The 14,055-nt window shown below is 32.2% G+C and overlaps 1 protein-coding gene across 1 annotated transcript; it reads left to right on the top strand.

Moving 5' to 3' along the window:
* The first annotated feature begins 6,992 nt into the window (after positions 1-6,992).
* On the top strand, positions 6,993-13,711 carry LOC106757143 (serine/threonine-protein kinase haspin homolog). The gene is made up of 14 exons (XM_014639741.2): positions 6,993-7,324; positions 7,413-7,502; positions 7,580-7,670; positions 7,899-8,473; positions 9,413-9,536; positions 9,704-9,813; positions 10,101-10,212; positions 10,580-10,672; positions 10,763-10,824; positions 10,905-11,035; positions 11,119-11,189; positions 11,268-11,320; positions 12,871-12,937; positions 13,288-13,711. Exons 1-14 carry the CDS (start codon positions 7,089-7,091, stop codon positions 13,417-13,419), a joined length of 1,947 nt encoding a protein of 648 aa, XP_014495227.1. The 5' UTR covers positions 6,993-7,088; the 3' UTR covers positions 13,420-13,711.
* The last annotated feature ends 344 nt before the right edge of the window (positions 13,712-14,055 follow it).

Genomic DNA, 14,055 nt, shown 5'->3' with positions numbered 1-14,055 from the left:
AAACCAGTAATCATATTTTAAAAAAATTAAAGTTCTGATGTAAATTTTATGTTGATTTTTATTGGATTTAAATCCTCATCCAATATTCCAATTTGAAGGTAGGTCAGTAGCGTAGTTTATCCGACCTATCCTTACAGAAATATAAATGATCTTCTTATCATGATACAACTTCTGATAATTATTACATTACAAACAAGTTAATGTAAAAAAGTTGCTTTACTCTAAAATTTAAATTATAATTTTATATTATTTTTATTATTTAAATTGGATTTTGTTAAAGTTAAATAATAATAAAATATAAACAAATTATTCATATATTGAAATAATGTCAGAATTTGTTTTACATAAACCATATATCAAATATTTTTTATTGATATTAAAATTCACAAATACAGTATATGTGAAAATAAATTTCATTACATCAATTTTATGAAAAGAATTATGTTAATTAAAAACTATTAAATAATATAACTGTCAATAAAAGTTATATATTGTAATTTGATTACTGATGTATTGTGTTGTGTATGTTAGGATGATGTTGATAAAGATTTCGATAAATGATTTTAAGAAAAAATAATTAAAGTATATATATTTCTTCATAATCTAAAATTATGTTGTCCATATGATTTAAAAAACCATATTTAGTGATGATTTAACTTTAGAGTTTGAGACAGCATGAGAAAGTACAGCAATGATGCCAAAACAACAGGAATTGTGAACAAACTTAAGCAAACCAGCTATGAAACAAAACATGATAGAAGTGAAGGTTCCTGTGAACAAAACTATGTCACTAACTAATTTCACGAGTTTAGTTAGGGAGACAACTTTTAGGTATCACCATTATTGTATTTCTATAAAACTGAAATATTCCATTGTTAAATTTCCTAAGATTTCGGTTTTTCAATAACTATACATCAATGAACAAGGAAATTCTAATTAATGAAAAAAAATAAATTTTTATTTAAATTATTTCTATCATATTCAATAATCTTGTAAAAATTAAAATTAGAAAAAAATCTAAAATAGTTTAAATATTTTTTTTATCTTCTAATGTATTTTTTTTTTAAAAACAAAACTATAATAAACAAGGCTTCAAAATAAATAATATTTTGAATATACAATTGATTCTAAAACTACTATTCGAAAAATTTGTAATCGAAACATAAATAAAATACGTTTTTTCTCTTAAAAAAATATATTTTTATATATTATTTTATTACTTAATTTTGATAATGACCAAAAATATTGAAAGAAAAAAATAATAGATTATAAGTTCAATCAAATGGTTTATCATTATTTGCTTGACCTAACTCATGACATAATTCAAAAATATTCTTTCACTGCTTTTCATTTTTTGGTTTGTGGACCAATTCTAACAAACAATACTACACAAAAATTCCAAACGTAAACATAAGTAATAAACACTATAATTTAAGTTTAGGAGCTGTGAATGCCCAATTTGTTCCAAGTAAATAGCTACAATACAAACAAGGATAAAAAGAAAAAAAAAAAGGTATAGTTTTGAATTAAATAAAACAACCTGTCTTTCTATGTTTGACTCAATGACTTTAGAATAATGTTTAATTATTGAGTTATTATAATTTGGACTTATGTTTCACTTCAACTTTACAAAATTTATTTGTAATTTGAAAATAGTTATTATTAGAAAGTATAAGAAATTGGGTGGTCCAATAGCGATCCAACAACATATATATCATATTAGAAGTGGACTTTAAGTCTAACTCAATTCCACAAAACTAGTTTGTAAATTGATCTTATTTTTAGTTGACGTGAAATTGACCTTATTTTTAGTTGACATGAAATTTAATGAAGTGAGAGATGTTAGTTTTATAAGAGCACACAAACATGAGTATGCTGGAACATGGTAAAATAGTTTATCCTATAATAATCTATAATATATTCTAACATCATGGCTTAAAATACAATTAAATCCTTTAAAATAGTGATAGCAAAACCATACGATGAAGAAAGGAAGGAAAGTAGGTTGGGTGGTGTAGATAGTACTTTGAATTGAAAAAGAAACCCTAACAAATTTGATTTGAAATTTATGAACGCTGAATCTGAAGCAAATTGTGCATTGAATTAATCTTGGCGAAAATCATAGCTTGTGGTGGTTATGAGCAACACTGGCAACTGATTTAGATTGCGATAACACATTTTTCTTTGGTATACAAACAAACATATCAAACTGCATAATTGTGGTTATGTTGTGTGTGCTTGGTCGCTTCAGTGATTAAATGACAATAATGATGAATGAAATTGGTCTTGGGTGGTCTCAAATGCTCCACTTAGAAAGGTACCAAGAAATTTGACATGTGTTGTCGAATTATTTAATGTTTGTTAAGCAGACAAAGCATGTCATTGTACACACGAATGCTAAAACATAAGCCTCTCCAAATAACCGCATTATTATGGCATTAGTGCTACTTTATGTAAAGTAGCTGCAATATATATGGTAGGTGTTAGTATCTGATTAATTGAGACACTGAAATTATGCATCTTTGTCTTCATTCATGATGCAACACGCATTTCTCACAACTTTCTCAAACGCAATTTATTGACGGTGGGCGTGAGAGTGACACAGATGTTAGCATCCTTCTTGCCTTCTTCATATGCATTATTCATTCAAAACAACACCTGTTTTCGCTTTATTTATTTTTTAATTCCCAACTTCACATAATTTATATATAAAAAAGTGTTTACATATAAAACTAAATTTTGAAATTAAATATGTTTTTCATTCTTTAATTTTTAATAAAAATTAGAATTTGTCTCTTAATTTTAAAAAAGTGTAAATTTAATTAAATTTATTTAATATTTCAAATGTATTTTATAATAATATTTTTTAAATTCTTTATTTTAAATTATTTATATTATTTGACGCATTTTTTTAATATTAATTAAAAAACACAAAATTTCAAATAAATCTAATAAAATTTAGTTAAAAAAAATTAAACTCACATAATTTTAAAAATAAAAGATAAAATTAATCAAAAATTTGAAAAAAAAAACATAAAACTAAATTCACATAATTTTAAAGATAAAAGATAAAATTAATAAAAAATTTGAAAAAAAAACATAATTATAATTTTCACATAAAATTAAGAATAAATAAAAAAACATATTTAATCTTAAATTTTAATTTTAAGTATATAAAGGAGAGATGAAATTTGCTTTATGATTTGACACCAAACTTATAATTTAACAAATAAGTGTGTGATTGGAATATACGTGAGTCCATGACTTTGTTGATATATAATATGTTTTGTGGAATTTCAGATGTGAAAACATAAACTATTTTATTTAAAAATATATAACATTAATATAAATATTAAATCTTTTATTTATTAAAATAAAATAACATGATAAGTTAAAATATATAACATAAGTAAACTAAAACTTTTTGGGTGTTGATCCCTACACCTCCACCATTTGGAGTTCTACCTCCCCATTTTTTTTTAAATTTTCATTAATTATAAAACTAACTTTTTTTATTTTTTATTTTTACTTTTTTAACCCTCTTAAAAAATAACTCTACTTTACTTTCTACTTTTGAAAACAACTTCACTCCCCTTCCACTTTGCATTCAGCAAGATTCTCTCGCCTCGCTCTTTTTCTAGTTTTTCATTTTCTTCTTCTCACGGTTCAAGGTTCCAGTAACCCAAATTTCGAGACTCTCGTGGCCTTCAAAACCGCTTCAGACACTTCCCAGAAGCTCACAACATGGAACACCAGCACCACCNGCCCNTGTTCCTGGAGCGGNGTGTCGTGCATTGGCGACTGTGTCTCGCGACTCGTTCTCGAAAACCTCGACCTCCAAGGCTCCATTCATCCCTTGACTTCTCTAACTCAGCTCCGAGTACGCTCCCCCCTTTCATTTGCCAAAAGTTTTCAACTTTTCCAGTTATCTCCGGCGGTTGTGTGCGGAGGTTCGGTGATTGTGTGCCGCAGTGCGGCACGGTGGTCGTGGCTCTGTAGTGCGGTGTGAGTGTGTGTGGCACGGTGGTCGTGGCTCTGTGGGTGTGTGTGGCCTTGCAGCGGCGGCGGTGCTGCGTGGTGTGTGCGGCGGTGCGGCTTGAGCGTGCGGCGAGTGTTTGGTTTCTGCTTAGTTTTCGTTGATTTTTTGGTTTGCAAATGTATGTGATTTAGGGTTTAAGATCAAATTGATTTTTTGCTCTAAGACCTTAACGGATGTTGACATCCGTTGACGGATAATCAGATCTGTTTAAGGTATTAGGATAAACATATCTTTAAGAGGAGAAGAATTCTGTCAATAATTCTCACAATGAAAGAAAATTCTCACAATAAAAGAAAATTTTGACAGTGAAAGAAAAGAGCACACAAAAAATTTGAAAAACCAAATGAAACAGAGAGAGAGTTGGAAGAAAAAAAAGTTAAAAGTTAGGTTTATATTAGAATTAAAATTAATCTATTAGATTTTACTAAAGGGTATAATAGGAATATAAATAATAAATAAAAATATAAATAAAAAAAAGGAAAGATAAAAGTGGGATGGGGAGGTGGAAGTTCAAATATGTGGAGGTGCAGAGATCAACGCCCAAACTTTTTTGGTTCACAGTTACAAGAAAAGAAAGCCTCAAACAACACCAAAGTCGTGGGCATTTATATTGGGCTGGATCCACTAAGGGCCCAGTTTGGCGATGGAATTAAGAATCGAATTACTTTTGTTGTTTGGGTGTTGCTCCCTACACCTCCCCAAGTGGGACCTGTACCTCTCCATTAATTTAATTTATTTCAAAAATATTCTATACCTCCCCACTATTTTCTTTATTCCAAAAATACCCTACAGTTCCCCATTATCCTTAACAATCTTTCTCTTTCTCTCTCTACATTAATGGATTCACATGATTGAGATTTGAATTTGTAACATACTACAAAATATAAAATTAAGAGGAAATTTCAATATTAGTACTTCTACCTTTTCCATTTTATAAAATTAAAAGTTAGATGCAAATACAAAATAATAAACATAATAATATTAATAGTAAATAATGATATATTATTATTATTATTATTATTATTATTATTATTATTATTATTATATACTAACTTTATAATGACGAAAGAACTAAATAAATTCTAAATCTTTAACAAATAACTTTTTTTTATATTTTAAGTATTTAATAATATTTTTATATTATTTATCTAATAAATTAAATATTTTATTCAAGTTATTTGAGTCAAACATGTCGGTGAGTTAAAACATAATATAATGTTAAAAATTATAGATATTATATGTAAAAAAAAGATACGTGTATATAAACATTTTTCTAGAAATTTAGAAATTTTTTTTACCATTTATTAAGTAATTTGAAAAGAAAAAAATATATTTAACAACGAAAATAAGATTGAATCAAACTTATTTAATAAAATATATTCAAATTTAAGTCATATAAATGTTCCATTAATGAGCCATGTAAATGTTCAATTAATGTAGAGAGAGAAAGAGAAAGATTGTTAAGGATAGTGAGGAGGTGTATGGTATTTTTGGAATAAAAGAAAGAGTGTTTCTCCCTCCACCTCACATTCTTCTTCCTGCACCTCCAAAATTACTCATTTGTCCTTCGTTTAATAAATTTAAAGCATAATTAATGATTATTTAATTATATTCTATCCTCCCTGCAACCCCACACTCCCTTCGCGTTCACTTTTATGGCATTTTTTTCCATTCAGTTTTACAGTTTATATATTGTTATTTCTAATTCTAATTCTGATCCGTGGTGTGGTGGTGCTTATTGGTCGTGGTGGTGATACTTGGTGGTGATGATCTTGACATTGGAGGAGAGAAAGAAGAAGAGACAGCTCGTGAAGGTTGCAAACTGCGAACCGCGTTTCGCTTCAGCCGCAATGTGAACTGCGGACAACGAAGATGCACCCCCAAAATAAACCAACCGCACTTCGAAATGCGGTTAAGGGGTGCCGCACTTTGAAATGCGGTTAAGGGTGCTGCATTTCGAAATGCGGTTAAGGGACTTTTTTAATTTTCAAAAATGCACCCCTTATTTTTAATTTTCAAATTGTAAAATTGGACTTTTTTTAATATGAAGATGCAGAGAAAAATATATAAAGGTGAAATTAATGCTTCTAGTTCCCAGTAATTGATATTTGCTTTCATGTTTGCATTTTAAGCAATTAACGTTCATTTTCAGTTATTCTTTTCCATATAATAATGATTATGAAATTTAAAATATTAATAATAAGATGCATATTTTAAAAATTAAAATTATAATATTTTAATTTTAAAGAATTATTTGATACTTTATTTTTTAAATTTCAGACCCATGAGTTCATACACAGGAATAGGAATACCAGGAAAATTTGTCTATATGTATAAATTGATAGATAATATATCGGAGTAACAGAGAGAAGAAGAGAAAATGGTGAAAATATAACCAATTTTAGCACCCTTAACCGCATTTCGAAATGCGGCACCCCTTCGAAATGCGGCACCCTTTAACCGCATTTCAAAGTGCGACACCTCTTAACTGCATTTCAAAGTGCGGTTTGTTTATTTTGGGGTGCATCTTCCTATCTCTTCTTCTTCTTCCTCTGCTCCAATGTCGAGATCATCACCACCAAGTATCACTACCAACAAGCACCACCACAACACGATTAGAAATAGAAATAACAATGTATAAACAGTAAAACTGAATGAGAAAGAAATGTCATAAAAGTGAACGGGAAGGGAGTGTGGGGGTGCAGGGAGGATAGAATATAATTAAATAATCATTAATTATGCTTTAAATTTATTAAAAGAAGGACAAATGAGTAATTTTGGAGGTGCAGGAAGAAGGAGGTGAGGTGTAGGGAGAAACACTCTAAAAGGAAATAGTAGGGAAGTGTAGAATATTTTTGAAATAAATTAAATTAATGGGGAGGTACAAGTCCTACTTGGGGAGGTGTAGGAAGCAACACGCTTGTTGTTTTTGTGTATTTTTTGTCTACAGCACCAGAAGAAGCATAAAGGAGAAATCAATGCTTGAAAGTTCCCGCCAGGCATAATTTTAAACTGGGAACATTGATAGGATGGGACTTGAATCAAATTGATGAGTGAAGCAAAAGTAGAAGCAGAACAGAAGTACAGAAGCATGAGCACCAATTCCAAAGCAATTAACGGCACGGGTTTTCCTCTTCCTCGCTGCCCTTCCTCAAATTCAAATGCATCATCTTCTTCACTTGATCTATGGTCACAAATCATCGCCGTTGAATCCCCCCAACCCCAACGAATCGACGTCGTTTACCGGAGAAGACACCCTCGCAACCCCCACAATCCTACCAACTCGTACCTCCCTCTTCTTCACTCCGTCAGTATGTTCTTTTTCATTTTCATTTTTTATTTTTGTTTTTTCATTTTCGGTTCATTTTTTCAGAAACCCTTCCGATCTTCCCCTACCGCGTCCTACTCGGCCGAGTTTGGATCCCAACAAGCGAATCAGTTGGAATCGTTCGCTTTCCACCAGGTCTGCATTCTCTTCTTTAGTTGCTCTCCAATCCTCGATCGCTGTTTCGTCTGATTTTTTACTAACGTTTTTTACAGAGGGAGGACTAGTATTGCTGTTGGTGCCTGTATGGTTTACCAGCCTCAGTTGAAGAAGGACAAAAGGAAAGGAAAGCCTGCACTTCCCAAAGTATGTCTTTGTCATCACACTATGTTACTCCATGTCTTGTATTCTGCACATTCTGGAAGATATCAAAATCAATAGCTGGGAGTTAGGTTTGAATTTCTGTTGGGAGAGTTGTCACATTTAATGCTTTGCAATCCCTCGAACAGGATTACCTTTGAAGGAGAATAATATCTGTGAGGTTTTAGGATACTTTGGTTGTTTGTTTGTTATTTGTGTGTTTGGTATGTATAGGGGAAGCTTGTGCAACCTCCGAACGTTGAGAAGGAGAGGTTATACTTTGAAGAGGTTGATGCTTTTGAGTTGTTGGAGGAAAGCCCCTCACCCAAGAAAAGCACATGGATCACAGGTGATATGACACAAGAGGGACCATTGCCAACTATATGCTCCAGATTAGAAAAGTGGTTACACTCCAGAAGGTTGAACTCCTCCTACGGTCCCTCGACTACACTGTCCAAAATACTAGATACTTCACCCACGCGTTTGGAAGGTATTCAAGATATTGATTTTAGTACTCCTGAATTGAGAATATTGGAAACAAATGAGAAAAACAATTCACTACTGCAAACCATTAAAACCGGAGATAGGAAAACTTCTGTTGGAAATGACATTCATCTGCGCCAAACAAATGAAAAGATGCTGTTTGCTCATAGTGGTGAAGGATGTGAAGATATTAATGCTGCCGTTAAGAAACTTTCTCTGGCATCAACGTCATCTTCGGTTGACAATGACCACATTAGTCCATTTTCCGCTTTATTAGCAACCTGTGGACAGTCTGCACCTTCACTGTTACAAGATATCTTTTCTAGGTATTTGATTGTTTCTTATTTTCTTGTAACATGCTATTTTTGTGTATGTTTGATTCACAAAGGTTGGCATAAGTGTGTGTGCTCTTGAATTTTTAAAGCATTTTAATTTCTACACGCATCCAAATATTACTTTGTTGTTTGTAGCGCAGTGTTTCTTCTTTTCATGCCGCCTACTTATTTGGTTGTTTTTTTGTAAAAGCATTGTTTTTGGCTTTTGGTATTGGTATTGTTATTTTTAGCTGCGTGCCAATTTTGTCTGCACTTAGTATTGGATTGTGATGCTAAGACGTTAATTTGATGTTAACTGGTTATTCTCCCCTTTATACATATTACGGTGTCATTATCTCACGTTAGCTGTTAAACCGGAAATAGATGACGTTTTGTCTTCAAGATCACAGGGAACTTACGTTATAAATCTGAATTTGTATATTATTTCCTGATAGTAAATTTACTGGGCTAGGGAGGATCTAAGGTTCATGGTGCGAGGTTGAAAACTAAGGGGACATTTATCTGCGCTTTTATTTTTATTTTCTGTTTTCACTTTTTGATTACAAAAATATCACAGTTTTGGATTTGCTTCCTATTTCTAAAGACTGTGTATGGGAATAGATAAAACAAAGGAGTTTTTTTTTCAGTGCTTTCTGTGCAATTATTTAAGAACAATGTGATATTATTGTAACAGAAAAATGAATTAGGGCTTAGGATTTTGGAGATCAAAATGTCTTTGCTAATATTTTTGGGGCATAATTGGCCCTCTGCATACAAACCCATGGAAGTCAAGTAAGCTTGCATCGAGTCTATACAAGAACTCTGTAGTTTTTAATTAAAAAATGTCTTTGCTATAGTTCACCCATGACCTTTTGACCAGCATTCCATGGGATTTTTGAATTATGGTTCAGTGTCCCCATGTTCACAGGAATGCACTTTTCTTTTTTCCAGTGCCTCAAAAACTATTGTGAAAGTTGGTGAAGGAACATTTGGAGAAGCCTTCAAGGTTAATAACTATGTCTGTAAAATTGTTCCGTTTGACGGGGACTTCAGAGTGAATGGTGAAATACAAAAGGTAACAGTCGCATATAATTGTATGATATATTTAGATACTACTACTTTTGTTCCAAATAGTTATATTTCAAATGTAATGGTAACTAAGTTTTCCCTGCTACGATCTGAATATATTTGATGAACAGTTGATGATTAACTTCTTAAATTTGTTGGTTCTATATACTACAGAGATCTGAAGAATTACTAGAGGAGGTGCTTCTATGCAAAACTCTCAATTTATTGAGAGGAAAAGTAGGAGCTTCTGATAATTTGTGCAGCGCATTTATCGATTGCGTAGAGTAAGTATATGACTCAAATAATTTTAACGTGCTGGAAAAAAAATTTTGCCAGAGAAGAAAATTTGTATTGCCTATTCTTCCACCAAGTTTAAGGTTTTAAATTGCGGCTGAGGTTTCTTTTCGTAAGTTGATACTGTGGGAAATTACATACAGTTAGTCGTGGATAACCTAAAAGTCTTAACATGTAGCTTAAATTGTGGTCGCATACTCTTTTTAAAACCTCAATTCTAGCAATACTTTTTGAGTTTACCAATCTCATCTATGTGTGGCCCTATCTTCTGTGATAGATTTAGAGTATGTCAGGGACCTTATGACGCGGAACTAATTCGAGCATGGGAAGATTGGGATCTAAAGCATGGTTCAGAGAATGATCATCCAAAAGAGTTTCCAGATAAACAGGTCTCCTCTTTAACTTTATCAGTGATCAGTGATGAACGTACGTGTATTTCTTATTTCTAATTTGAGTTAAATTTCACAACGATACTTCCAATGATATAATACTGTGAACATAACATGGTGATGAACTTATGAAGCGACTATAATCTTCCGTGAATCAAACCCAGCTAATTTTGTTATACTCTAATAATTTTTTTAAGTAAAAGCTCATATTGGCGAGAACATAGAAGTGATGAACGAAGACACATTCTTTGGTTGCTACTTATACACTATATTTACTCGTCAAATGAGCAATCCATACATCCATAAAAATCAAGCATGGCTGTATCTCCCCAACAAGTATTAGATACTAATATATAACTACATTTAGTGTTATGTGGTGTTCGTACAAGAACATGGTGGCAAGGATCTTGAAGGTTTTGCCCTCCTGAATTTTGACGAGGCAAGGGCATTGCTGGCTCAGGTATGTTATACGTGTTGTGATTTTACCCTCTACGTGCTTGAAGCTTGACGAAGTATTGATTTTTAGGTTAATTTCTGTCATAAAATGCAGGTTACGGCTGGGCTTGCTGTGGCTGAGTCTGCTTTTGAATTTGAACACAGAGATCTTCACTGGTGGGTCATCATGCAGTGACATAAACTATGCTGTCATAGTATTTTCACGATTTCTAATTTATGAATATTCAATTGCTCAGGGGAAATATACTTGTGGGCCGAAGTGACTCTGAAGCGTTGCAGTTCACTCTCGATGGCAGGAAGATGTTAGTCAAAACGTATGGTTTAATAATATCTATTATTGACTTCACTCTATCAAGAATAAACACAGGTGAGCACTTGAAACTTTGGGTTATTATAGATATCGGGTTTTACATTTGTCATTAGTTATGATTAGACGTATTGTTCGCACAGGTGATAGAATACTGTATTTAGATCTTTCCTCTGATCCTGACCTATTTAAAGGACCGAAAGGGGATAAACAGGTAAGGACTGCTTATTTAGAATGGTAAGTTCTGTATCTTCCATCTGATTAAACTAATGATTCTAAATAACATACACAGTCAGAAACATATAGGAAGATGAAGGAGGTGACTGAAGATTGGTGGGAAGGAAGGTACGATTCTCATAACTTTTTTTATCTCCCGTGACAACTTTTTTTTGAAAATAGTTCAGCATGATTCATTATTAAATTAGTGTATCTTCTAACACGGATTCAAATATTTTCGATCGTTAGACTATGGAAAATCCAGCCTCTAGTTTTAGGCACGACTCCCTCGTTCGTCCCTTTTTATTGATTTATTAAGGCCAATTTTCACCAAACTTGGATAATGAACAATGAGAACTTTAATACTAGATTACGAGTGTCATGTGGTGTTTAATATTATTTTTAGTGACGTATGTGACCAGTCGAAGTGATTCAGATCACTTGTTCCGCCACTCCCTTGTCTCTCTAATTAAGAAGCGATACCTCAAATTCTTATAAAAATAGCGATATTTAGGATACGCTGTTTTCGAATGTCGTGTTTTTTTCCGAGACAAACAGGAAAAAGGATAGGCAAGGTGACAGATGATTTGATTCCTCGGTCAACTAGACCCATCAAAGGAGAAAGGAGAGGGAGTATATACTTCCCATATAGCAATCCCTGAAGGATGAGCTAAAACTGATCTAGTGGGTTCTTGCTTACATGAAACATGGGTCTCAAAAATAGGTACATTTTTACGTAGGCAAAAACGCTTTTGATATTATGGATATAGGTTAAGTCCTACAGCTCTACACGATTTTAAATTAAGAACCTTTATACGACTTCAAACGAAGAAGTCGGTTCCATGATTTTTTTTCATTTGAAGTCGTGTGGAACTTGTCTATATCCTTAAAGCGTTTTTGTCTATAAAGGTAAAAAAACCTAAAAGGAGTGATTATATGTAAAATATCTCTTTCTTGTACTCAGGGAAAAGTTATTCAAAATTTCAAACGCGATTCATATCCCTCTTATGTCTTTCTTGTGTAGCCCGTAAATCCCTCCTGACATTTAGGGTATACAACAAAAATACTTATTCTATTGAGATTGACCGTGTCAATCATAGAATTTTCATTCCACTTGTTTAAAGACTACAGCTTTAGAGATATTACTTTGATAATGTACGCTTTAAACCTTATTTTTCTTCTCCTAATTTCTACCATTTGAAGTTTAAAAATTAAGAAAAGGTTTATATGCTGTCGTTGTTCTTTTTTGTTAGTGGAGTGAACAAAATCTGAAACTGAAATAATTCAATCAGAACTCCCTTTAAATGATCTTGCAGTATTTATTTCGAGATTCCTCTAAATAACTTCTCCCAGTGTTGTTGCTGATCTCCTTGTACTNCGTAAATCCCCTTCCTGTGGCATTNTTCGTGTAAGGAAAATTAATCGTGTGATAAAACAATTACATAATTTTTGATTGACTTAAGTATGATTCCACATATCCACGCCAATAGGATAATTTAATCTNTTGTAAGATTTGTCTGTGGTACACTCTTGACANTAGTCCTGGTATACTAGTTCCAATATTCTGCTGTTATTTNTTTGTTGGTACANTCTTGACAATAGTCCTGGTATAGTAGTTCCAATATTCTGTTATTTTGTTTTCTTGACACTGAATTCTTGTTGCCTTTACAAATTTACAGTTGTCCTAAAACAAACGTTTTATGGTTGATCTACTTAGTAGACATACTCCTCACGAAGAAATCATTTGTAAGTCTTCTCTCTAGTTTTACCAATTTTGCGTGTTTATATTATGTATGAAGGAATTCTTGTAGATTTTAAACTTTTAGTTTCAGATTCACTTTACAAATTGTGCTCTGTAAACTCTACTTTCATTTCACTGCATTACTCGATTTCTGGATAGTTTGTTATAATTGTTAAGAAAGTCAATCTTTTTCTTCTCCCTTTCTGAATGTGCTATTCGCACTTGGGTGTGCTACTTTGGTTACTCGGAGTTTAGCGGCACTTATTAAGTAGTCAAAAACTCTGGTCTTAAATGAATTGATCAATGTCGACAACAACATATTGACCTTGAATATAATGAACTACTGTTATTGTAGGAACGTACCTCGAAGCACGAGAGAGATCTACGCTCCTTTAAGAAACGCCTTGACAAGTATGAATCGTCAAAGGAAGCAATTCTTGATCCCTTCTTCACTGATTTGTTCATTGAGTCTGACGCAAAGGTTTAACAATCTATAGCTCCTTTTCCCTATCTAACATGTCATTTTGTCAAAAACTTTATCCACCTTTTTTGCATCATTGGAAGCAGCTCACTCCATTGTTCAGCTCCGTACAAGGTGAATTATGTTTTGCTAAGTTAAAGTATTGATGTATAGACCGAAATCTGATAACAGCATATATGGCTTCAAAACTTCCACAGCAATTCAGGTTAACCGAGAATTTTCTTCTGTAAATATTTCGCAATGATACTAGTACTCTGGTATATTTTTCCGAGTTAATGTTATCACATTTTAATTTTAACGTTTACAATTGACAATATTTTTTCTCCCCTAAACTACCAAACAAATGTTAGGATTACAGGGTACACGGCAAAATTTAGGATTTCAGGGAAATTTAGGTTAATTAAAAAAATAACTAAAAATTCTAACCGTGGCAAGGAATATAAATTTAGAATAAAACGTGTTTTAAGTCTTCATGTCAAATCATAATTAAGTTTAAGGACTCAATCTGTCATATAATCACATCAAGTATACGAAAAAAAAAAAGACAATATCACCATTTTTAAAGTGTAAAAGGCTAAAATTAATTTTAACTAAATCATTTGGAAAATCTAATACACATTTTATAGGTCCACTATGTGTAAT

The sequence above is a fragment of the Vigna radiata genome, chromosome 3 (genome assembly GCF_000741045.1).
Source record: "Vigna radiata var. radiata cultivar VC1973A chromosome 3, Vradiata_ver6, whole genome shotgun sequence".
In the NCBI taxonomy this organism is placed as follows: domain Eukaryota; kingdom Viridiplantae; phylum Streptophyta; class Magnoliopsida; order Fabales; family Fabaceae; genus Vigna; species Vigna radiata.
This window is presented reverse-complemented; position numbering and strand designations above follow the sequence as displayed.

What these genes read in the sequence shown, in the direction of transcription:
- LOC106757143 (XM_014639741.2), top strand. Translation starts at nt 7,089, where the DNA reads ATGAGTGAAGCAAAAGTAGAAGCAGAACAGAAGTACAGAAGCATGAGC. An exon ending in GCATTTATCGATTGCGTAGA is followed by an intron (nt 9,814 to 10,100) that starts GTAAGTATATGA and finishes CTTCTGTGATAG; the next exon opens with ATTTAGAGTATGTCAGGGAC. An exon ending in GACCGAAAGGGGATAAACAG is followed by an intron (nt 11,190 to 11,267) that starts GTAAGGACTGCT and finishes TAACATACACAG; the next exon opens with TCAGAAACATATAGGAAGAT.